Genomic DNA, 24,735 nt, shown 5'->3' on the forward strand with positions numbered 1-24,735 from the left:
ACGAGCCACCAGGATTTATATCCGGGATCACTTTTTTTGTCGCCTTATAACCCAGCCAAGAGACGAAGAGTCTCACCACGGCTCTGAACAAGCAGTGCCAGCGGGACGCGATGCTTCTTCAAGAAAATGCTTTCGTCCTGCGAAGCCGCGAGCCAGAGCCCTCGGGGGTATCGCGGCCCCACCTGGGAGGCTGCTGTGTAAGACATGCAGCGCACGCAGCGCGATGCATCAGCAGAGCCATTAGCAGGCGCATTACCAGCCCTCCTGTCAAAACAGAGCTATAATTGGTTTTTCCAGCCTACCAGGCCGAGACAGCTGAATAATTTAGGCCAGATCTGCTATAACTTTGCCTTGTTCCCTAAGAAGGGGAATATAGGATCCATTGCATTTATTTAAAACATGAGAACAAATAACCGCCCCCCACAACACACCCCAAAAATACAATAAAATACAATAACCTTGGTAATACTGGTCTTACCAGGCACTACAGAAAAGCCAACAAATATTTAACTGTTCAACAGTTGTGACATCTGTCTAACAGATTTGACAGCGTGGCTTAGGAGCGAATTCTTTCCTAGTGGGACGTCAAGCACTGGACGTGTTACTGCACCCGTACCCTGCTTGGAGGAGGACCAAGAGATAACCTATGCGGTTTGAGTTCAGCAAGTTGAATTCTAGAGTTGGAAATGTATTTTTAGGATAGATAGATAGATAGATAGATAGATAGATAGATAGATAGATAGATAGATAGATAGATAGATAGATAGATCTACCTATATGCATCTATATATCTATACCTCTTTTTATATATATCTATATCTATATATATATATATATAGGTATATGCATATAAAGAGGTATAGATATATTATATAGATGCATATAGGTAGACTGATTGATCTATCTATCTATCTGCATATGCACCTATGCGCATACGCACCTATATGAATATGCATAGATAGGCGCTATTAAGAAATCCTTGCTGGAAAGTTAGGGAACTCATCCTGACCCCTATTAATATGTTTTCCTGCTCGATACATTTTGGCGCTGCAAGTGAAGCTTCTTGAATGCTACCTGAACGCAAGCGTTCTCCCACAGCATCCATCACAAGGGCGACGAGACTCTTTCTGGAGCTAACTGAGAGCGATGCTTAGCCTTAGTGCAAGCTCACTGGTTTATTTAATTATATATGAACATATCAAACACAACCGGCAGCACATCCATAATGAGTGCAATGAAGCTGGGAATTACACCCTGCTCCCAAATGGCCCCGGCACGAGGACAGCAGGCTGCAAACTGCACTCCCGAAGCCAGGAGAAAATGCTCCTCTAGCCCCTCAGCGCTGGGCTGTACCCGGCCATGCTGGATCCTGGATTTGGGAGTGTTTTCTTCTCCCAATTGCTTTCTGCATCAGAAGAGTCCACCTGCCCTGGGGAACTTTTCCAGCTGCAGGACTGCTGTGGATCTGGCTGTGGGCTTAGGAGCCGTCAGCCGGGGAGCACAACCCTCCTCCAGGTAGCAGGGAAACCTCAATCCCCGAGGTTTTGTGTGCATTTAAATGGCTTGTAGTTTCTTTGGCAACCCCAGCCTGGAAAGACCATCCTGAGTCCAGCTCCTACTACTGCAGGCAACCACAGCCTGCTAAACCTGCTCCTAAATGCATCAGCCTCCATTAACGAGAAGGGGGTTTTGCCCCCGCTACAGCTCCGGGAAGGCTGTTCCAGAACCTCGCCGCACATCCTTAGGAGCCTTTTCGTGGCTGCATTTTTCCGTGGCCAGTTTATGCTTGCTTGCTCCTGGGCCAACGTTGTCTTTCTGCTTTGCTAGCACTTCTCCCCCCTGCAGCAATGTTCACCCGTGCTGGGTTTTTTAGGCACCCATCAGACCTCAACTCAGACTTGGTTTTGCTGGACAGAAATCATTCTGCTAGGGCGCTCCCTCAAGCCCACTCTCCTTGCAGCACAACCTAGAGTTACCTTCCCTTTAGCCAGCTCCCTCCCCACCTTCTAGTTCTGCCATTAATCCCTTCTCCAGCCTAAGTAATCATGATTTCCCATGTGACCCCTTATCAAGTCCAGGGAGCTTATATTTATCGAATTTCCCCCAGGTAAAAACACAAACTCATGCACCCATTAAACACAACCGTATGTCAGGCAGATTAAGAAGACTCCATCTCCTGTTCACGGCCTACCAAAAACAGCTGTCTCGATATTCCTGATATATAACTAAGCAAAGCGCAAATAGGCTCAGACTTTCTGAAAGCATTGCAAAGCAGCTAATACTATGCACGAGTATACAGCTTTTCAGCAGCCGCTTTCAAATCACTTCTAAAAGGCGGTCAGCATCATCAACCCCATTTTACAGATGGGGAAACCAGGGCACAGAGGTGACACCCATAATTGCACTCGTGCGCTATATATTACAGCCTTTAGTCACACAACTACACTGCATTTATTGCTACAAAAGCAATCATGACAGCTCGAACCCAGACTCCTCAGATCTATAAGCTCCTTTATTTTGAATTATTGTAGTGAATAATAGCAAAGCCCTAGCAGGGGACTTGACACAGCGTCCCAGCGTGTGAAATAACTGCTTGTGAAACATCCTGTTAATGTGCAATATCAGGACTGAACGTTTAGGACCGAAAGGCCCTTTAGAGCCGCTTGGATAGAGCCACGTGCTATCCCCTCTCTCCCTCAAGGCCAAGGACGGTCAGGACTGCTATCCTGAACCCAAAGCTTTTTTACCGACGTGGCTGGAAACACCCAGACCCTCGAGCTCTGCTGAGACACAGCTAGCTAGCGCTGCCTCGCCACCCAGGATCCGCTCACGTCCGAGCTGGCTCTGGAGGGTCAGAGACAGACCTCACCCTGCACCAGGGGTTTTCTTTGCAAGGCCAGGGTGGAAAAAATGAGCAGCGACTTTGGGAAGAAAAGGCAAGAGACTACACCGTTCACGCACCACCCAGTACTTCCACGTTGTACCATCGGATCCAGCTCTCGGCGGTTCCTGTGCCCAGGAGAGGGGAGCTGCGGGCAGCCAGTTGCCAAAGGCTCTGTGCACCCCAAAGAAAAATGACTTTGGCTTTTTTACCCTGTCCGCCCCTTTTTTTTACTCTGCTTTGTACCTGCCCTGCCCTCATGCTGATCCAGACAGGTGCCAGTGACCCAGAGGCAAACCCCAGGGACCGGAGCGAGAAAGCTGCAGGCACCCACCTTCCTGACATGGCCAGCAGCAATGTGCAGAGCTGCGGGCCCAGCCCTCTCCCAATCCTCCCCAAACTCAAGAGCCCGGCTGCAGCCCGGTGCATTTTCTAGGGATCCAAATGAGCATCGTGTAAGAAACGGAGACATTTGCCGTGGGGCACTGCTGCAGACTCAGCCCTCAGGCTGTCTGGACATGGGGGGCAAAGCGGGTCAGGCTTCTCGCTATGGCTCCAGACACCTGCAGAAGGATGGTTTACTCGCTGACCATCCTCGCTGTCAATGAGTAAATGGTCCTCCTAGCTCGGGAGCCCGGCGGGGCTGGATGCCGCGTACTGCTGGCTACTGAAACCAGCCTGCCCAACTATGCCAGCCCAAAGGTGATTTAATTCAAGACCAGCAATCACTCCGCTTTGTTAGGATGCAATCCCTGGCTCTGGTAGCAGCACCAGGGAAGCTCAAGCCCTGTTAGACCAAGAGCTATACAGGCAGGTCAGCCACAGAGCGCCTCTCCTGCAGGATTTAAACAAGTCGGAGGCTGGAAGGGCGGCGATCTCCACGTCCCAGATGGGACGCAGAGGGTTAAGCAGACTTGCCAAGGACACACGGAGAGTCTGTAGCAGACGGGGGCTTCAAGCTAGATCTCCCTTATCCCAAAGCCGTCCTTGCTCCAGGGGCAACACCGGTGGCTGCACACCTCCGCTGCGGAGTCTCTTCCTACTCTATCAGGGCTGCAGGACAGACCGCACGGGCCACCCTGCTGTTCGGTGCTGCAGGTCTCTTCTCCGGTCCTTCCCCACCCCCTTTCCTGCTACCTGGAGAGAAGCCGCTCTCCTTTTGCCTTGTTTCCATGGGAATGCAAAGGATTAAGGTGCTATCGTCTTCCCCTCCAATCCCAGCGAGGTGGGAGCCAAACCACAGCGCAGCTGCCTCCAGGCTGCCAGGAGCGGAGATGACGCAGGACGTTTCCATGGCCCCCAGCACGCAGAGCTGGGCACTGCAGAGACCCAGACCGTGGGCAGCAGCAGGGCATGGATAGATGGAGACCATCCACCCACGCCCTGTGCCAATGAAGAGCATGGGCCCGCTGCAAAAGCAGCCAACTTTGCAAACGGCGGTGGATGAAGCAACCCGCCACGCGCCCATTATTCCCAGTTCACGCTGGGTTCTTTTCCTCCGGGCTTCTGGTGCACGCACGTCACGTTCACAGCTTTATCCCTGCCGCCGCTGCTTTTCTTTATAACTATAAAAGAGATTTCTTAGGCAACCCCCTGATCCCAGGAGCCGGAGCTTCCCGAAACCCTCCAGGAGGGCGAGAGTGGACGGCTGGGGGGGCAGGGGGGGGATCAGGCCCTTTTTTCCCTTCTTGCATCTCAGTCCATGCCATCTCCATCTGTGCCCAAATCTCCCCTGAGCTGCTTGCAATGGGTGATACTTGTGAGCCGCTAGTGGCCTGGGTGCTGGCAGGGTGAACAGCGAACACGCCTCGCTGGCAGCCCCGAAACCAGTGGGGCTCCACTGCATCCACGGGCACAGACCAGGCAGCAGGGGATCAATTCAGGCCTCCGGAGGGGTCTGCGTTCTCCGCTTCCTTCCAGGTCCTGTCCAGGTCCTGTCCAGGCCTCGCATCTCATTGCCGAGTCTGGGCACTTGGGACCTCACAGGATCAGGCCCACGGGTATACCCAGGTTAACGAGCGGGTGCAGGAAGCGAGACCGCACCGCTGCAGGGGCCCGAATTGTGCCGAGCACGGGTGCCAGGAACGCGGCTGGCTCCAATCGAGGGGCACCCATTAGAGAAGCATTTCTCAACCCGTGGGCCGCAAGCATACCCGAGAGAGTCACGAACAAACTTTAAAAATGGATTCTCCCAAAAGGAGAAAAACGTGGGAAACCGTGGCTTTTTCCTTGCAGGCTGGCAGACTTCCACCCCCACCCCCTGTCCCACACACTGGGGGGCTGGAGCCAGAGGGCAGAGGGTCAAGACTGGCCATCGATGTTTACAAGTGGGTCCTGGTACAAAAAAAGCTGAGAACCACTGCATTAGAGCACATGGCTTGGCCCCTTTGGGACCTGATCCTATCAGCAAGATTAAAGGGGGGGATCAGTATTTGGTTGGATCGGGAGGGCTTTATAGAAGCGCACATTTGCACAGGCTGGCGAGGGACCAAGCCTGCATGGCACCAACGGCCCTCAGCTCTCACGAAGCCACTATCCCTGGAAGGACTACAGCGTAGCTGCTCGGTATTGCCCAAGGAGCTGGTTTTCTCAGAAGCCCAGGTGCAACGTGTAGCTGAATCGTGCTCCTTTTGCTCCGTCAATAGTTTTGGAGCACAAAAAGCTTGAATGAACTCACAGCATTTTACGTGCGATAGATAGCTGCTTCGTCTGATCTCAGCTGCGTTTTCCCAGAAGTTCTGGTTAGTGGTTTCAGCCGACGTCCAGTTTCAAAATGCCTCAATTACAGGATGTAAATGCTTTTTAGATGCCTGATCTATTGCAATTAGAGGCATCAGGAGGACGCCTCCATTCATCAAGTTGTCTGCCGGGCCCGCTGCTTAGCGAGTCTGCTAGTCAGCATGTTCGCATTAAGCAAGAAATATGGCTGCAAGAACTAGGCAAGAAATCTTACCGTCAGGAAAATGTCGAGACTCAAAAGCCTGCGTAACCGCTCTTTGCACGAGTGTTAGCAAGATGCCGACTCGAACCCTTCAGGGCAGATCTCTCCCTCGAGCTCAGCAGGAGGCTACTACCTTGGACAGGACCGCAACGAACACCTGTGTACGCCACGCGTGCTTTAAGTCTGCAGAGGTCATGGCAGATTTCGGACTTGATGCTGGATTCCCCCTTTCTGCCGTCATCTCTCACCTCCGGCCCTATTTCCATAAAGGCAATGGATCAGCGAGACCCTGCCCTGTTAGGGAGAAGTATTCCCGGCACGCGCCGCAGGGTAGATTCCCGGGTGAGGACATCTTCTCGGACCGGACAAACTGCAAGCTTTCAGAAGCAGGGCTTGTTCACACCCCGTACATCCGAATGCCAGGAAAACAAGGCTCTTGAGGCGGTAATTAGATCAGGCGTCCTCTGCCCGAGACATGGGCTGCTGCTTTAACCAATAAGCTGTTCTTGCTATAAAATCAATCGAGTTACATTTACAAGGCACAGCCGACCTCGACAAATGGATTCGCTGCAGGGCTTTGGGCTGGCTGGTCTGTTGGCCCAAAATGAAGGTACTAGCCTTAGTTAGTACTCATTTAAACCAGGGGCTTTTTTACCCACCGACGAACTGGAGTGCGCTGACCACCAAGTTGTTATTAAAACATTCAAACGCTTTTTTTCCTTTTTTGAAATCGGGGAACATCAGGCAGGGTTGTCTACGTGCAGACGGCTGTTCTGCTTGGAAATGTATTTATTAAGGGCTCAGGCCGGCAACTGGCCCCAGGCAGGCAGGCCCACGAAGCAGAGCTGCAGGACCAGACACAGACCTTCTGGGGCGAGTGCGAGCAATGGCAAAAGCCTGCTGATGTTGGAAAGCCCCGTATTTTACCCCCCTGTCTTCAAACATCCCTGTTGCAATCATCCTTGGTGCTAGCCTGGATAATGAGCCGCACAGAGAAAACCTCCGGCTGGAAAATTGCTTCTGCATCTGCAAAGACTAATCTTAGAGCAGATGTGGGTCCCTTCTCTGGGGCTCATGAGCTCTCTTTTTGCTTTTCTTTCACTAACTCAGTGCTTACGGCCAAACATCAAGCCGTGACTGGATGACATTTGAGTAAATTATATGGTGTAGATCATGTCTCCACTGCGGGCACCACTGTGGCTGCAGTACAGCCTAGAGATACCCCAAGCTAGCTTTAAATGCGCTAGCTCAGGTACGGGAACCAATCAAGCCGTCAGAGCAAAGAGCTCAGCAAGGGCCAATTCATCCTGCCAAGCAGCAGCTAGACTGCTCCCGGTCCCGCAGCTATGTCTACACCGCACTGCTGTCTCCAAGAGACAGTAACACGCAGCCCTCCAGACTCAATGAATGCTGCAGAAACCGTGTAGGGAACTCCTCCGGCCTCAGTTAACCAGGAAGTCAGAGGAAATGGGTATAAGGAACCCTCCTGGTCTAATTATGAGTTACATAGCCCTGCCTGTACTGTGACCACGGACTTCACCACAAGGTCTCCCTCTTCTCATACCCCAGGCGTGGGCTCAAAGATGGTTTTGTTACCCGACAACCGAGCATCCTCAGGTCAGGTCCCTGCAGCCCTGGAGCACCTGCTGCTACCTCCGAGGATCCCAGCTTTCAGCCGCGCAGACCTCAGCATCCTGGCCCCGCGCGCCCCAGCCCATCCAAGGGAAGAGCTATTTTTATGGCTGGTGGAGACGGTTGCCCTCCAGAAGACAACACCTAAGTGGCTTAAGGGATTTGTGGGAAGATTACTGCCGACTTCAGTGCAGCCGGGGGCTGGCCTTTCCTGTGCTGGGTTAAAGGTCTCGCTGTGAGATTTAAGCCTCTTTCTGCCATTCATTTCCACCCCCCCACCCCCAATCCAACACACCTGCAAGCATCTATCATCACAGCTCCCATGACTGCCTCCCCACTACCTCCTTTGGGTCAAGCCCAGAGGAAGCGGGTCACAAAAAGCGGCCAGACCTCCCTCGGCCGCCCAGACCGGGCGCTGCACAGCTGCAGGGGCCCGGGACTGCGGGAAAGCAGCCGGCGCTGAGATTTTCCTGGCAAAGCAGACGCAGAGCAGATGGCACCAACGCTTCCCTGCACCGGGCCCGTCTCACACCTCCGTGGCTGTCAGAAGCAGCACCCAGCTCTCGGAGAATCCAGGGCCAGAAACGCGCCCAAAGACAAGCTGTGTTTTGTTGATAGTAAATGCTGCTTCTGACAGCCCGGCACAACAGCTGACAGCTCTCCAGGGCTCCTGCCAAACCCCATGCCCCCCCTCCACCAGCAGCTCGCTTCCTTCCTGCCTCCTAGCCCAGGATACAGAGGTCCCGCGGAGCCAGGAGATCAATGCGGCAGCCCGCGACCTCCAACACGGCTCTGCAGCTTCAAAGCCAGACGTCAGCGGACCCTGGCAAGCCAGCCAGAGCTGCAACGGTGCATCTGCTGCCTCCGCCTGGACCTAAAATTTGCAGAGAGAGCGCACCTGCCTTGTGCTCGACAGAGCAACCTGGGGGTTCCCACGGTGCTGAAGTGAGAGCAGCTCCACTAGCCCTGGCCACCCCGGGTTGTCCTGGGATAGGTGAGGGCTAAGCGATGCTCTCTGGACCTGCTCTGAGCGGGGTTAGAAAACCCAGGTTTACACCCCAGAGGCCAGGCCGCACGCGGTTTCTCCCAACATAGCCCCACGGTTACTAGCTCTGCAAAACTCCTGCCCGAGACCCCGACACTGGGCGCGTTGCTGTTTTTATCTTGGGCGGGCAGTGCGGCTCCTCGATCTTTGGGCCGTTCTGCAAAATCTGTGAAGACCAAGCGTGTCAGCTATGGGCCCAGAAACCCAGGCGTGGCACAGCTCCATCGCTGCCCGCACCCCCAGGCTGGCTGGCAAGGGGAAAATCGTGCTGCACGTCACTGAACCGGTAGAAAGGGACCACGTCACAAACCCCCGGCCTGCCTAGTGCTCCCTGACAAAGCCCACGCTACGTGTCCGCTGGCCGAGCGACCGGGACTACTGGAGCGCTGGCCCTTCCAGAAATGCAGCAGACCATGCAACTTCCAGGTCCCCAAAAATCATGCATCAGGTTCCCCCAAACATTAGGATTTTTAAGTCAAGCTCCAGGTTTTTAAAGCCATAGTCACTTTTGGGGGGGGGGGGGGAGGGGGGGGGGGGCCTCGTGATGCTTCACAGATTGCACCTTTCTCCCCAGCTGGGAGGGCCAGAAAAGCCTCTCCTTTGGAAGGAAAGTGCAAATTTCTCACTTAAGTCCTTTGGTCCCAGCAGCTGGGACTTGGGGGGAAATGCACATCTGGCAGCACTATCTCCTTCCCACCATCCCCACTGGGAACAACCTGGGTTAGGGCCAGCTGTGGCCTGAGGATGCCCTGCAGCCCTCTGCCTCTGGCACAAGAGCTGCTACTACACTAGCCCCAGGGACTGAGCATGCAGCCCCCAGGCCGTGAAAATCATCCAAGGGGTCTTTAAAACAGGAAAGGATCTGGAGCTGGCCTGGGGTTGCTGAGAGCCAAGCTTTGCCTTGCTCTTGCAACCTCTGCCCGTCTCTTTTCGCCCCCGTACTGCCCAGAGGTGCACCGGGCACGGCAGATGCTGCCCATGGGTCTGAGCACCTCCAGAGGTGTCGTGCCTAAGGATTAAGGACTTGCCTGTGGGAAGCTCGGCTCAGAGCTGAAGGTGTCAAGGGCTGGACGCTGGAAGCCTTTCCACGAGCGCTGTTTCCTACCGGCTGTCCTGCGCACCAGCCGCACCAAATTGCAACAGCTTCACGCAGAAGAAGCTGCACAAACGGCTTCCTCCCTGCCCCTCACCGAAGGCACCTGGAGGAGGGACCTGCACAGACGTGGTCGGACCCCCTCCCTGGCATTGCTGCCCGGACGGTGCTGCCTGGGGTCTCAGCTGGAAAGTCCCTGCTGAGTCCAGCCAGGCTATGACGTGATGCAGGTTTCAGTTTGGCAGAAATGAAAGGCCAGGCAGGAATCCCTCGTGCCGCCCGGGAGAGCGCAGGGCGACGGGATTTCACACGGGTCGCTCAAAAACACTCCTTCAGGACAGAGCCCAGAGACCAAAGGGATGCTGCGGAGGTGACAGGTGAGCCTGCCACCAGCTCCTTACCTCAGCCTGCGAGGCCGGTGGGCCGGGGAAGCCGGCAGCATGCAAGACCGGCACCACTTCCACAGAAACTTGGTGTGACGGAGAAGCCAGCCCCTCTGAAGCCAGAGCATTGTGGTGAGCTGGATGCAGGCGCCGGGGAGACCTCGCAGCTGCCTGCCAGCAGCCTCGGAAGAGCAGTTGCATCCTCCGCCCTGCTCGCTGCTTTAATTGGAGGGCTTTTTTTAAATTCCCATCACGTGTTTCAAGCTGCTACTTTTTTTTTTCCTTCTTCTTCTAACCTCCCCAGATGTCCAGCCCCGGTACAGGGAGCCGGCAGCCCTGACAGATGACTCTTGGCTTGCTGGAAACCAGCTTTGCACAGCCACTGCTTCCTGCCCCCGTGCCCCTCACCCTGCCCCCCCCACCCACAGGGGAGCCGAGCTCTATCGCTTGCAGTACCAGCGCCCATTGCAGACACGTCCTGCCAGCCGCTGGGTCTCGCCAAAACCCAAGTGATGCAAGATGCTTTTGGCTTCAACTAAGAAGCACCAAATATGCCCTACAGACAGATTTACTAGGCGGCCAGGGGAAAGTCAGGGGCAGCCCCACTGACCCCCGTTATACACGGCTGCACCACGGTCAGGGGTCAGAGCTTGCAATCTTTAGCAGAGGGGTCCATGTTGCACTTCACAGCCGATGGACCAACCCCCTCCCTGGTACTGCTGCACGGGGCGGTGACTGCTTGGGGTCTCAGCTGCGTCCAAAAGGGCTACACCGCGATCCAGGTTTCAGTTTGGTAGAAATTAAAGGGCCCCATCTGAGAAACACCCCCGTGGCAATGCCTTCCCTTCAGGCTGGGCACTGTAAAGCCAGATGGTACCGTCGGCCCGGACCTACAACATGCCAGTCCAGCATCTGGTGCAAACCCCTTTGCTGAGGCTTTGAGGGCGTCCACACAGGAGGCAGAACGTGAGTGCTAATCACAACGGCTCACTTCATACCTTGACTGCCGGCCTTGTCCCCCCTCTGCCATTATCAGGCCATCACAGGGACTCAAGCACCGGCTCAGAGGACCTGGCCAAGCATCCATGCTGCCAACCTCCAGCCAGGAGGCTGCTCCGGCTGTCCCGACAAACCGTCCAGCGGCTGGCCTAGCAAAACACAGGGGATTGCAGAACAGCTGGCTGCCCTTCCTGGCACCTCGGGTGCCGTTTCAAAGGGCGATCCATGATACGTGCAGGTCTGGAGATGCCTCGCGGCCCCATCTACATTCACACTCCTTCTGAGGCCATGCATTAGCCACTCAAGGGCTTACAAGGCCAATTCCTGCTTATCTCCCCCCGATCAGACAGACCGACCCGCTTTGGCAAACAGGGCACTGCTTGGATGCTTAGATTTCACACTGATCTTCAGAGCATCATCAGCCACGGTGGATTATGTTCCCGCTGCGATGCTGCCCAAGCGTATGCCCAGTCACCAGATAAGATGGATAGTAACTGCTTTACAGCGAGAGGCAATCTCTGGCACCATTCTCCCGCTCCCCTCAAGCGTGCACCTTATTGGAGAATAAATGGCTCGTTTCCTGGTGCTCCACTGCCTGCGATGTGACAGTCGAGCTATGTGCTCCGCTGATGTTACCTGCACCGATGCATGGGGGCAGCTGGCATGCAGTGCACGCGGTGGCATTGCACGGTCGCAGCTGGCTGCAGAAGCTACTTCCCTTAGAGAGGAGCCACCAGCTTTCCCCCTCACCCCTCCAAGCTGCTCACACCATCACTGCCAGCCTCTCACCCGACTTAGGAGCCGGCTGTGCCAAAGCTCCCACCGGCGAGGCCATTGCTGGGAACGAGTTTGGGAGGCTGCAAGGGGCAGCTCCGCCTGCCTGCTGGTCCCCGGGTTTGTCTCGGCCACCCTCCCTCCCTTGCCATGCCGAAGTCTGGGAGACAGCGACCGTGCATCTCGCTTCCAGCCGAGGGGACTCCCAGGGGTGCCACGGTGTTACTAGAAGGATATCCACCCCCTACATGTGCACAACGCCCTCGGCATGGCGGGGAAAGGCGAGATCTCGGGCGCTTGCTGGAGCAGCCGGACAGCTGGTAAAACCGAAGCAAGCAGTCCGATAGCTGGCGGCACAGGCTGCGGCAGCTCGCTGAGAGCAAGGCTGGAGGAGGGTGGCGGTGCCCCCGAGCATCTGGCAGCTGCCTGCATGTGGAAAGGCTTTAGTTGCTCCAAGAAATGAAGACCCAGATTCCTCCCTGCTCAACACATTCCTCGGTAGCCCAGGAGGCCGGCCCCGGGCTGAACGCCCCAGCAAGGAGATCTGGTTCACTCCCATTTGATTATAGGCTGCACAAGCGGTTTTCTGCCAGGGAACAGCCTCTAACCACTAACTACTCAGACCCTGCGAGGTGGAGGGATGGGAGGAAACACAGCCCAGAGCCACGGCCGCCCCCATCCCCAGAAGTCACTCCAAAAAGCTTGGATCTGGACCCAGGGTGTGAATGGGGACCAGATGCAGAGTCACAGCCCTTCAGGTACGGGAAACGCAGAGAGATTAATAGCAGCAGGCAGGTATTTTACCCTCTCAGCCCTGTGCCAGGGAGTCTGGGAAACTGCAGGAACTTGCTACTAAACCAGCCTAGGCAACCATAGCCAAAACCTCCAAGATGCAGAAAAGAAATCAGCCCAAAAAGCAAATGCAAGCTCAAGAGCTGCACCAACTCAGGGGTCTGGAAATGGCAAGGAATCCTGCAGACACCGAGCAGGGCAGGTGCAAATCCTGCATCGACCTGCTCTAAGCACAGCCCAACGTTAGCCGCTGCATCTGCAAGGGCTGGTCACAACCACCGTGGCAGCTCCGCATTTCGGTACTGCGGCACTACCAAGGTGAGGGGCCCCGCCCCGCAGACCTGGCCATCACCCAGAGCTGACCAAGTGCGAGAGAGGAGGCAGAGATGGAGAGACTGACCTGCTGTGCAACCCTAGGGCAGGGGAAGTGGCAGAGCCAAGGGGACCCCAGTGCCAGGTCTCTGCAAGGAGCCGCGGCAGGCGACCTGCGCTTGCAGCTGGTTCATGGTGGCCTGGAGCTCCACTGGCAGGCAGGCAGGAGGGAAGCAACGCAAAGCCTCCAGCACAGGAAACAGGCATTGTCGCTCAACACAATGTGTCTCCCAAGAGACCGGCCACGCTGCGACAGTGCCGAGCGGAGAGCAACTGCGCACAAAACCCAGTGACGCACCAAGAGCTCCAGCCCTGCAGGCCTGCTCCCCCCACCCCCATGTCCGGGCTTCCCACACCGCACCTGCTTGGCCAAAAGTCATATCACAAGCACTGCCCAACACTAGCAACAGCTTTGAATGCTCTTCTGCAGCCTGCTTTGCTCGCCTTCTCCATGCAGCAAGAGCATCCCACATGTGTCGGCGCTGGGTCGGTGCAGAAGACCCAGGAAGCCGGCCAGGACCGGAGGAGCACCGACCTGCTAGGAGCAGAGGGCCTCAAGGGTGAAAAGCCAGAGGTGTATGAGTCCATCACAGGTGTCTCGCAGGACAGGCTGCTAAGCTTTCCCATGAACGTCATCTTGGTGAGGTAGCGTTTCATGCTGTGCAAGAAGTGAGACCTGTGATTTTGGCTCCCTAGGGTATGAGCCTTGAAATGAAGGCATGCCTGCGATGGAACGGCATTTTGATGGCAGATGGGAGTGCTCTGGTTTGAAAGAGGACTCCAAAGCTTTGAGGGAGAGCGGGGGGTGTCTCCAAGCTGCACGCTACCATGCCTTGAGTATGTGTCCTTCCGTGACAAAAGGGGTGAGAACCAGCCCATGGAGAGCTCTTCACCCTGCACTTTAAATATTTCCTTCTGCAGAGTCCAGATGTGCCCAGCTCCTTACTGTGCATGGAGGTCCCTTCCCGCAGGAAGAGGCTTGCTCTCTTTCCAACAGGCTCCACCGTCACTGCCGTACTTGGTGGCTGTTGCAGCCAGGAGACAAACACGGTGACAAAGGACTTCCAGCGCAAAGCGCGTGCAAAAGCAGCAACCCCACGCTGCCTTGCTGGCCGGGGACTTGCCAAGTCAAGGATCCTTCTTGGCTTAGAGGCAGCATGGAGTCACTGCACCAGCATGGTGATGGGGCACCTGCGTCTGTGCTACTAGGTGCACCCATGCGCCCAGCTTTTTGCAAGACCGTCACCCCAGTGTCCAGGCCAACTCCAGCTCAAGGTGGACTGCAGCTCTGTACTCGCTACTTCTGCTAAAGGTGCCCTGTGACAATGTATAAACCTCCTCCCCACTGCTCTGTGTTGCTGCACAGCTGCCATGTTCCACCCCAGAGCTGGTTGCATTTCAGAGGCATGGGAGGACTCAATTTTCAGGCTTCTCCTCTAAACACTAACTCATTTTATATCTCTTTCCCACCCTGGCTCACTGCACTGAACAGCAGATAAATGTGGCTTAACATCCAAGTAGCTGCCAACTGGATTATATCTGCTTTCTTTAGCTTTTAGTGGGGGGGGGGGGGGGGGGTGGAAAATCCCATTTGTATCAGTTGAGCCTAAACTAGTTAGAAAATCACATCTGTCAAAGAAGATTTAATTAAAAAAGTACCTGACAGCGGGGAAAACTCAGACAGTCAACGGGACGATTTCCCACTGAGAGTACAAAAATAGCCCGGCTCAAAGTCTCACAGACTGATTTCGTGGTCAGGCTGTGTCCCCTGCATGCTAAGAGGTAGGATGTCATTTCTGTTTCGTGGCTTCAGTCAGCATGTTTTTGATAGCAGGGAGGTGGCTCTGTATCCCAGAGGCTGAGCTGGCTGTTCGAAGCGTGGTGCAGGAGGGCAGGCGTGGAGCAGGGGAAGGAGGAGAGCTTGGGCAGGGACTTGAGTCATGTTGGATCTGCAAACAACAGATGAAGAGATCACAGGACAGCCTCCCTGCCTCGAGCGGCCTGGCTGGGTGCAGCCAGCTCTATCTCAGGGCTGGAGAGCCAGCCGGGCTCAAACCAATTCTCAGGTCAAGACCAAATGGTGCATCAGTCGAGGTACCTCAATCACGCGACTTCTGGTCTCGACTAGAAAGGAGGGGGTCCGGTCAGGGCTGACATGTATTGGCTGAAGCCTCTTGGGGACTCACCTCTCCAAGCATCTGCTCCCCATTCAGGGACCCTGGAAACGCCAAATTTGTAGGCACGGAAATCACTCCTCTTGGCCATCGGACACAGGGAAAGCCAAGTGCTGAGAGCAAGGGGGTTCCCACATAAGATTGGAGCCGGGAAGACCTTGCCCTTCATGCACAGGCCTGGGCTATTTTTTTGAATCTGAGCGGGATTTGCAATCCTGTCGAGGCTCTTTATAGACGAGCGCCGCTCCACTAGCTGCAGCCCCCAAAAACCCTTTCCCATCTGCATGCCACATGGCACCAAAGCTGCATGCCACATGGCACCAATGCAACCGTGGCATCCAAGACCGCAGGCCCTGTTCGGAGGGAGCAGGACTGGGCTCCCCAGCCTCAGACTCACCTAGCCATCTTCGACTGTCCTGCAATCAACTCTGCTTTGGCTCCTGGTGAAGAAACGGACCAAGGCAAACCCCTTTCCTTTTACAGCCTCACATAAAGCCAGAGCAATGCAACTGTCTCATTGCTGCTACGTGAAGGGAAAGGAATGCAAATCACACCAGCACAATCAATCCATCACCCCCTCTCCACTTTGCCTAGGTGTTTCTAATACAGGATTTGTCATCTTGAGTGCTCATCCTTAGACCGAACATACAGCTGGGAGGCTTGCGGGGGGAGGAAGGGATGCCTGTAAAGAATTTCTAAGCAACTTTTCTGCAACCAACCCATTTCCCAGCGACGACAATGGGTTTCCATCCTTTGGTCGTCACAGATGCATGCCAGTCCCGCTTTAGAAGAGGAAATCAAGCCAATCCCTAATCCAGCGGTTCTCAGTCAGGGTGCCACGAGATCTTTTCAAGGGCCATGCAATGTTAGCAGTGTTAGGGGTGCAAATACAATTCACAAGATAAACCTGGAGGTTTCAAACAGAAATCCACATTGGCGCAAACAGTTTGAACTGCTGTGGTCCGAGTTCTCTGCAAGAAGAAGTGCTCTATTACGGTATTTTTCCTTAGTCAAGAAGTGAGTGAAACCTAAAAGAGCTGACCTTTTCCAAGGGGCGCCTTGAGTCTAAACAAGGCTAAGGACCAGTTACACTGCCAAGCAGCACAGAAATTTGTCCCAGTCCAGAAGGTTTGAAGGGCAGGTGGGTGGTGAAGAAGCTGCCAGTTAGTACCAAAGCTGAAACTGGGAACTGGACTGGGACTGGGGGCACAGGCATTTGAATAACACCAGAGAGTACTGACCCAGTGGGGTCAGATCCCCTGACCTAAGTCAGCACCTTCCTATCGCCCCCAGAACAACCAGAAAACAATCCATCCCACGAAGGTGGCATCCTGCCCGCACCTTTTTCTCAGCCCTTGCCCATCGGTCCCCTCCTACCATCACTCTAGGGGTCTTTCCTATAAGCAGGACCATAGAGGGCCCTTCCCAGCACAGCGGTCACTCTTTGGTGGGCGCTACGGCAGCTTGCCAGCTGGCACGAGGCCCGCATACAGCAAACCATCGAGCATCGGGGCATCGCTTGCCAGGAAGGGCTGAGCACTGCTGCAGACGCCTCATTTCCAAAGCTCATCTTCCAGTCTGCAGACTCGGAGGGCATGCTCTCTGCACACACGCCTCCAAGTCAATTAGGCTTATTTGACTGAGCTGATAAGAAGAGGAAAGACTGCCGCTTCACGCCTCACCAGTCGTCTGTGGCATGAAGCTCCGTTCCTATTCCCTCCACTTGGCATGAGCCCATTGTACAGTGTAAAAGAAAGACTTGAGGCCAAAGGAAAAACAGGGTTTGCTCCTGCTCAAGGGAACCCAACAGAATAAGCAATGCGTCTGGCATAAAAGCAGAGTTAAATGAAGCTAAACCATCACAGGGAATATTAACACTGCATCTTAATTTGATGATTAAAAGTTTCCGATGCCCTAAATTTGCAGTTGGAAGGCTTTCCACTTACCATGGAGTAATTATTTGTATTACAGTAATGCTGAATTTCAAATCGCACCGGGACCCTATGGTGTCAGGCACTGTACGCGGACCTAGGGAAGACTCCCACCCCTGGACAGGATACAACCTGAGCAGGGAGAGCATAAGGTTGAAGAACAAAAGCTCTTGTCTTACTGAAAGAGGAAGGAAGGAGGCACAGAAAGGGTTAGCGACTTGCTCCAGGGCTCATTAGGCATCAGTAGCAAACCCAGAAATTGAGCCTAAATCCCCTTAAGCAGGGGGCAGAAACCCCAGGCCAGCCACTCCCTACAGCTGTGGTTTATAGTGAGTGCTCTCTTGGATGACTGCATAACTCATGCATGCTGGAGCTATCAGCAAGTCATTCAAGCCATCCCAAAAACAGATGTCAACAAAGCCCTTCTTCCAGCCCAAGCCATCAGGTTTTTGCTTAGGCCCCCTATTATGCAGCACAGCTATTTCAGGAGCTGGTGTGTGCACTGCTTTTCATACTCCTCTGCCTGGAAAGCCAGGCAGCTTCAGTGCAAAGAGGCCAAATGCAGAGACCTATTGAACACACGCTGCACATGCTTATGACGCCAACAGAAAGATGCAAATTAGCTTTTCCAAATGCAATACTCAAGCAAAAAGAAAGTCTAAGACCAGAGCTAAAAGCAAGGGCCTTGCATTGCAAAAGGAGTGCTCCCAGCTTTCTCATCAAGTTCTAGCCTTCATGATCCAAAGGATGTTGAACCTGTTGTTTGCTGCTGGGCCAAACCTGTCTTTTCTCCCGTTCCATATGGGAGGGGTCATTTCTAGTAGGAAAATCCATATTTTGGGAAAGAAGGAAACACAGGTGGGAAGAACAGAGGTTGTCTGGAGTTTCCTCAAATTGCTGCAAAGGCGGCAGAGGACTGGATTGCTATGTTATACCTGTCCTCGGGTATTCATCACACTAACGGACGAGTATGGAAGAGAGAATCGAAGCGACTGGAGATGCGGTTCTTAAGGCGCATCTTGAAGGTATGCTGGACACGTCTGAAGATATTTTGTCAAGAGCAGGCTGCAGGAGGAAGTTGCTGATTAGCATCAGAAAGAGACAGTTGGAGTTCCTCGAACACGTTATGAGGAAAGAGGATATTGAAAGTCCGGGCGTAAGTGGAAAGATTGAAGGAAGGAGCGATCGTGGACGGCAGAGGTTGTCTTATGTCAAGAGTTGATCTAAATGGATGACTGTATCGACACTGGAAACTCTGCATGCCTCAAAGAGACCACATCTGCGCAAGACTACGCTCACCAACATCCTGTTTGGATATGGTACCTAGAGAGCGCGAGCAGGCAGAGGTGCAAAAACACGACCATCACGCAAGGCAAAAACGGGTGTCACCGCGATGCGGCCACGCAACCTGACAGATAAAACAGGCCGGTCGCTCCCCGCTGTGCACGGCTGCTGGTAGTCTCCTCTCCAAAATGAAATGGCATAAGCCTCATAAACCCCTCTCCACCCAGTTCACACCAGTTCCATCTGGGTGCTCGTCCTGTCGAAGAGGGTGCCGTCCTACCTGCACTTTCTGAATCCGCTCCTAGAAAACCATGCGTGGCTAGTTCCTTGAGATATCTAGAGCCCGTCAGGCAAGCAACACTGCAACCACTACATTTTCCAGGCTAGCTTTATCATTCTCAGGTCCTGCTAGCAGCAGAGCGCGCCCGCCCGGCCATCCACCCCGCTCTCCACCCAGCTGCTCGGCTTCTGCGGTAGTCCCGCTTTGCTCTCTGCTCCAATGCAGAGGCTCAGCTGCCTAGTTTTAAGCTGGCTCATACATACCTATGCAGTCACAGCAGTGCCCGCGTCCCTTAGTCTGTGTGCACTGTTTCACAAACCTCCTTTTCCATGCAGCACACAAACTTTATTCCTTTAGGTGGACAGTGGCAAGTCGGGCACGAGGCAGGCAGCACAACAACAGACAGGTCCGGGAGCAGAAAGCAGAGCAGCAGTTCAGACAATGGGCTGGCCCCCAATGCTCTAGATCTTTTTTTTTGGAAATGCTGCAGTAGTCGTTCTCACCAGCAGCCTCCAGTACACTCAGAGAGATGGCGAGGGACTACAGCAGCACACAAAGCCTTTCCATGCAAGGTGACCTGTTCAAATCCAGCCAGGCAGATATGGATCTGATAATCCTCACCCCGTGGTAGATCTCAGCCCAGTTCTGATTGCACAACTGTTTGCCAAGCCTCCCCCTCCGTGGGCAGCTGCAGCTGCACAGGCTGCAGGCGCCTTCCAGCCGTTACCTAACATTTGTTTAAGAAAACTATTGCAACCAACCCACCTTGACATAGAGATGCCATTATTTTCTTTTGTTCCCACTTATTATTTCACTCTGGATGTCACGGGTGCAAACACCAGTCCCCAAATACAATGCACAGACATTTCTTTACCTTCTGGACATTTGCTTCTCCAGAAAGAGGTCTGAATTGCTTTGGCAAGTGCTGTGATGTCTGCGACCCGTCCAAAAAAAAAATGCAACCACTGTTACTACAGATGCCGGCTCTTCCCAAGGGAACATCCCCTCTATTTAGATGGGTTTTGCACCCCTCAAAAACTGGCCCAGTGTCATCAGAGGAGGAAATGTGACGCACCTAGCACACTACTTTGGGGCCCAGCTTGCCTGCAATCATGCAACGTTGCCATGCAAGCGAGGGGGAGTCTAGGAGTCTGTGCCAGCACTTCTTGTCTTCGAAAAGGGAACCACCGTGCGTCTGGTGACCCCGCGCAAAGGCAAGTGGGTAGTGCCCAGCTCCTCTCCCCTGGCACAGCAGAGTGCTCAAAGCCTGCTGTAAATACAGCCCCACATAAAGCACCTCCAGCCAAGATGCACGTCTCAAAGCAGAGCAGTGCGGCCTCCTTTCCCCCCTTCCTCCCCAGCTACGGTGCCCAGGTTTGCTTGCATGTAGACAGCAATCGCCCAGACGCACCATCCATCATTCCCCCGATTAGGCAGCACAAAGGTGAGCGACTAGACAGCGCTCCTTCAGTGACGCAGCACAGCAGCTGCACAAGGGAAAGGCAGATCTGGCTCAGCCCTTCAGCAGGGCTGAACTGCGGGCTGCTGTCGACTTTTAGCAGAGCATTTGATCGCTAAACGTTAATTCGTCCTCACGCCCCCTCTAAGAGGCAGGCTTTATTATCTACATTTGTCAAGTGGGGAAACTGAGGCGCCGAGCAAGGATGTGACGTCGCAGAGGGAGTCTGCGTCAGAGCAGGGACGGGAGCTCAGTGCCGCATCCGCACCTCCGCAGCGGGTAGTAAATCCTGAACGACTCTCAGAGCCCCCTTCATCCCGCTCTCGCAGCACACTTTGCCAGCGCGTAGGCTTGATCCGGTCTGATCCGATTTCCACGGCTATCACCTGAATTTGCCATTGCAGGATGAGACAGCTGCGTTCGTGAGCAGGGACAGGGACCCCAGCGTGCACACCGTCCCGGGCACACTCAGGTCAGATCAGGTAAATCACTGCAGAGATGCAAGGTGAAGATGAAGCAGCTTTAGGACACAATCAGAGGAAAGGGGGCATGTTAGGAAGCACAAAGGTGAGGGACTAGACAGCACTGCGGGGGTCTGCTGGCGTCCATGCCAACAGCGGCACCGTCGGGAAGTGCGACGGAGCGGACCGAGGGCAAAGACAAAGCTGGGAGGAGGATGCTCTTTTCTCCAAGCCTTCGTGCCAGTGCTGCATGCTTCTGACCCAGTTGCACCAGGATCTCACATTCGCTCCACGTAAGATTGGTAACGTGCCTGTGCTGCAAATTCGGCGCTGCTCCACTGGACACGTCCCCATCTCACCCAGCCACATGAGTCTGCAGGACGGCCTTTTAAGAGCCACCTTCAGTGCAACGTCCTGGACCAACGCCCAGCCTGCTCTTGGATCCATATTTAACACGAGTGACGATCCAGGCCACCTGGACCCAGTCGCTGGGCTCCACACGGTCACTTTTAGGGCTGGCGTGAACTCCCTCGCGGTGTGCAAGGTCACGCTACCCGACGCTGGCAGGGCACCAATCTGCATTCCACACTTGTCCGACAATCCCACAGCAGCTAATGAGATATGCAGGTGCCTGAAGCACGTATAACGAGCATCAGATGACTCTGCTGGCTGACGGGGATGTGACGCCTAGTAACAAGAGCCAGGAGGACATCGCAGTCCCCCTGTACTGGGTGAAAGCAATCCCAGAGATTTGGAGGAACAAATAAATTTCACATCGTGTCCAGACAAAGCCGCATGAAACCGCCCCAAATCATGCGTCAATCCAGGCTCATTCAGCTTGCTAAATTCAGGCACTGTCCTGTTTTAGGTGATCGCGGGCTGCTGGCCTGAGTCTGGCATGAAGGTATCAGCGTCCTCCTTTGCCCTCCTAAATCACGGCACCCAAACGCGTCACAAGCCCCACGCTGCCAACAGCCACCTTGGGCTGAAGGGCTACAAGGGGTTTTGAATGGCGGCAGAGCGAACCCTGTGCACGGACAGGCATGTGTTATAGCCGAGCTACACCCTTAGTGCACGGCCCAGCACAGGCGAGCGCAGAAACGCTGCCCTGAAAGCCAGGCAGCCCCAAGGCCCGGAGGGGCAGTCTGCAGAGCCAGCTGCACCCGCGCCCATTAGTGTCAGCCCTCCCTTCTGAGCTGGGGAGAGGAGCCAGCAAACAAGTGAAGCTGGGCTTGACCCTGCCCTCTGATCCCCCCCTTGCGGGCACAAGCAGCCCAGGAGCCACGCCGGGGTGGGGAAGAGCAGCCCAGGCTGGCACTGCTTCAGCCGAAAAGTGCATGTGCAGAGCAAGGAGGGGTGCATCCGGGTGCCAGCACCGGTCCAAGAGGCCAGAAGGAAGCTGGGGGCACCCCAGGGCCCCCCTAGCCAGCCTCACCAGGGTCCCAAGGCACGCAGCAGCCCTGAGAAGCAGCCGAGATCCTGGCGGGTCCAGCGGGGGCACGGCTGCTCCCTGCCTGCCCTTCGCTAGCCGCAGAGCCCCGAGCGGGTGCAGGGTGCATGGAGCGGGGTGCAAAGATGCTGGGAGCATGAAGCAAGGAGTGGGATGCACGGAGCATGGAGTGGGGTGCATGGAGTGGGGTGCAGCATGCATGGAGCAGGGATGCAGGATACAGGGAACACGGAGCGGGGTGCACAGAGCAGGGATGTGGGGTGCACGGAGTGGGGTGCAGGAAGCATGGAGCAGGATGCAGGGTGCAGGGTGCATGGAGCAGGGACGTGGGGTGCAGGATGCAGGGAGCGCAGAGTGGGGTGCACAGAGCGGGGATGCGGGGTGCAGGGATCAGAGGAGCGGGGTGCAGGGATTGGGGACTGGGGTGCAGGAGGCGGGCGCACGCGGCTCACCTGGAGTGCAGCCTCTTGGCAGCGGGTCCGGGCAGGCGGTCCCCCGGGGGCGGCGAGGCCATGGCGGGCGGAGAGGCGGGCAGGGGGAGCGGAGCGGCGCGGCGCGGCGCGGAGCGGCCCCGGCCCCAGCCCGCGCGGCCGCGCAGCGCCGAGGAAGTGATGTGTGGGCCGGAGAAGTCGGGAGGCCCCTCCCCGGGCCGTGATGTCAGGGCTCGGCCCCCCCGCCCGCTCGTCCCTGCCCCGCGGCACCCAGCCTGCGCCCCTGCCCTGCCGTGCCGTGCCCCGCGCCGAGGAGAGCTGCTGCTCCGCTTTCCGCTCCCCTGGTGCGGCGCACGCCCGTGCCCTGGGGCGGCCGGGCCACCCCCGCCTCGGCGCACAGCAGCACGTGTTGCCCCGCGGGCGCGGCCCGGCCCGGCGCGGCAGTCGGGGACCTGCCGGCTGCTCGGCTGGCGCCCTGGGCACACGCACAGCGAGCGGCCCCTCCGGCCTGCCAGCCAGCCCCAGCCGCAGGCACCGCGTGCCGGGCAGCTGATCGATTGTCTGGCTTGTTCCTTCAAAGCCCCGAACAGCAAACCCCAACAACAAGCCGGGATCGGTGTCACAGGGCTGGGACCGCAGATCGACCGCAGCGCGGAAAGCAGATACCCCTGTGCCAGCCAAGAGCGCAGCAGCAGCCCCGGGCGCAACCTTCCTCTGGGCCCAGAGAAGGGAGCGCGGGCTAGAGCAGGGGGTCTCAGCCCGGGGCCCGGGACCCTCTGGGGTGCCGCAAGATCCTTCGAAGGGTGCCACAGGACGCAGAGACATAAGTAAACTAAGTAGATAGACACAGGCTCAGGCTTGTCCCTGGACCACTCCCCACACCTGCCACATCTGCAGAGGCAAGCACTGTAACCGATTCGTTAGGTTGGGTTTCTTTAATTGATTAGGTCTGGACAGTCCAGGGAGGCAAGTCCAAAGAGGTTGCGCTAAAAACAGCCCCCGAAAGCAGAGGATAAAACCTGGGGCTATGGGGCTACTCTGACTCGGGCGAGTAGCTCTATCGAAACCTACGTGACTCCAGAGGCAACGGCGTCGTTCCCTGACGATCTTGGCAGTGCTTGGGGGAGGTTTGGGGGCTGCTTCTCCAGACCCGCGCCGGAGCAAGTAATGAGAAGCAGCCACCGCCGTCTGGGCCTGCAGCCCTGCCCTCGCCGCAGGAGACGGAGGGTGCGTTGCTGCACGAGGCGCGCAGGGCTCCTTGGCGTTTGGTGAATGTGGGCAGCTGGAGTACATTGCCCTTTGGAGAAGCGATGCAGGCGTGGGGGCGAGAGGAATGACGGCGCAGGCAGGCTGCCAGCTTGGGCTCCTGCCAGCAAATGGCTTTGTGCGTCGAGTGGCAAGAACGGGTCCCCAACCTGGGGGCTGCGGGGAGGCATCCCGGGGTCTGTGCTGAGGTCAGGCGGAGATGATGAGAGCGGCCCTTCTGCAACGGCCGATTTATCCTCTGACAAACGCCGCTTCTTTTCCTTCTCGCAGGTCACCGCAGCTTTGACCTTGTTGTCAGACGAGTACAATGGTTCTGCTGTGGGATTTGCGTGGGCCTCTTAACCCTACAGATTCATGGCAAAGAGCTCTCTTAAGCCTTCGCTACTCCACCGAACGCCGGCCGTGTTCGGTAGCTGCATTGTCAGGAAGGCCCTGTGACATGGTCTCAGCACCCCACCACGGCGAGCGCACAAACGTTTCCTGCATGAATATTTACATGTGCAAATTAAAAGTTCACTCTCCGCAAGCTCCTAGCCGCGCACCAGTAGGACCCCTCACTTGCTGGTGGCAGCTGGTTAGACACACGGCCGATTTGAACTCGCTACAGAACCAGGATTTGCAAGAAGCTGTTTGCATTACTTAGCTACATCGTCTTCTTTGCATCTCCCCTCCCGCCACGCTGGTCTCAGACTGGCAAGAAAACCTCTTTTCTTTCTTAAATTCCTAATCTCGCTTCAGTCCGGGAACAGATGTTTTTCCCTGGCTGGCAGCGGGGAACTTTGCATGTTCTTACATTACTCAAACTGCCGTTATCTACCTCACTTAGTTTCTTGACGACACCGTACTCCGCATTACCACCAGGCCTCTCGATGTTGAGAGCACTAGCAAAGATAAAATCACTGGGGTTTTCAGCAGCCTATTACCTAGACCGGCCTGGAGACCCGATAGACATCCTGGGGATAGAAATGCCAGTGGCCAATCAATCAACATTAGCACTCTTACCCAGGCTTCCACTAATGGCACCCTGTCAGCTATAACGTGATAACTGGAGACTAAAAAGAACAGATAGGAAGCCTGGAAATGCCGT

At 55.5% G+C, this 24,735-nt stretch overlaps 1 protein-coding gene across 4 annotated transcripts in view; it reads right to left on the minus strand.

Annotated features, from left to right (window-relative positions):
• Positions 1-22,532, minus strand: part of GPSM1 (G protein signaling modulator 1) — a 99,941-nt gene extending 77,409 nt beyond the window's left edge. The window contains exons 1-2 of one of the 4 annotated variants that reach the window (XM_019475663.2): positions 22,404-22,481; positions 14,572-14,861 (exon numbers count right to left, since the gene is read on the minus strand). Coding sequence is in view for 2 of the 4 variants with exons in the window: in XM_019475660.2 (XP_019331205.2) it covers positions 9,994-10,103 (110 nt within the window). In the remaining 2 variants the exon portion in view is untranslated. Of the gene's footprint in view, positions 1-5,834; positions 6,214-9,993; positions 10,155-14,571; positions 14,862-22,403 lie in introns of those variants that run through there. The other 3 variants (XM_019475661.2, XM_019475660.2, XM_014603717.3) reach the window with 3 other exon arrangements.
• Between the last annotated feature and the right edge of the window lie 2,203 nt (positions 22,533-24,735).

This window comes from Alligator mississippiensis, chromosome 12, assembly GCF_030867095.1.
Source record: "Alligator mississippiensis isolate rAllMis1 chromosome 12, rAllMis1, whole genome shotgun sequence".
Classification (NCBI taxonomy): Eukaryota; Metazoa; Chordata; order Crocodylia; family Alligatoridae; genus Alligator; species Alligator mississippiensis.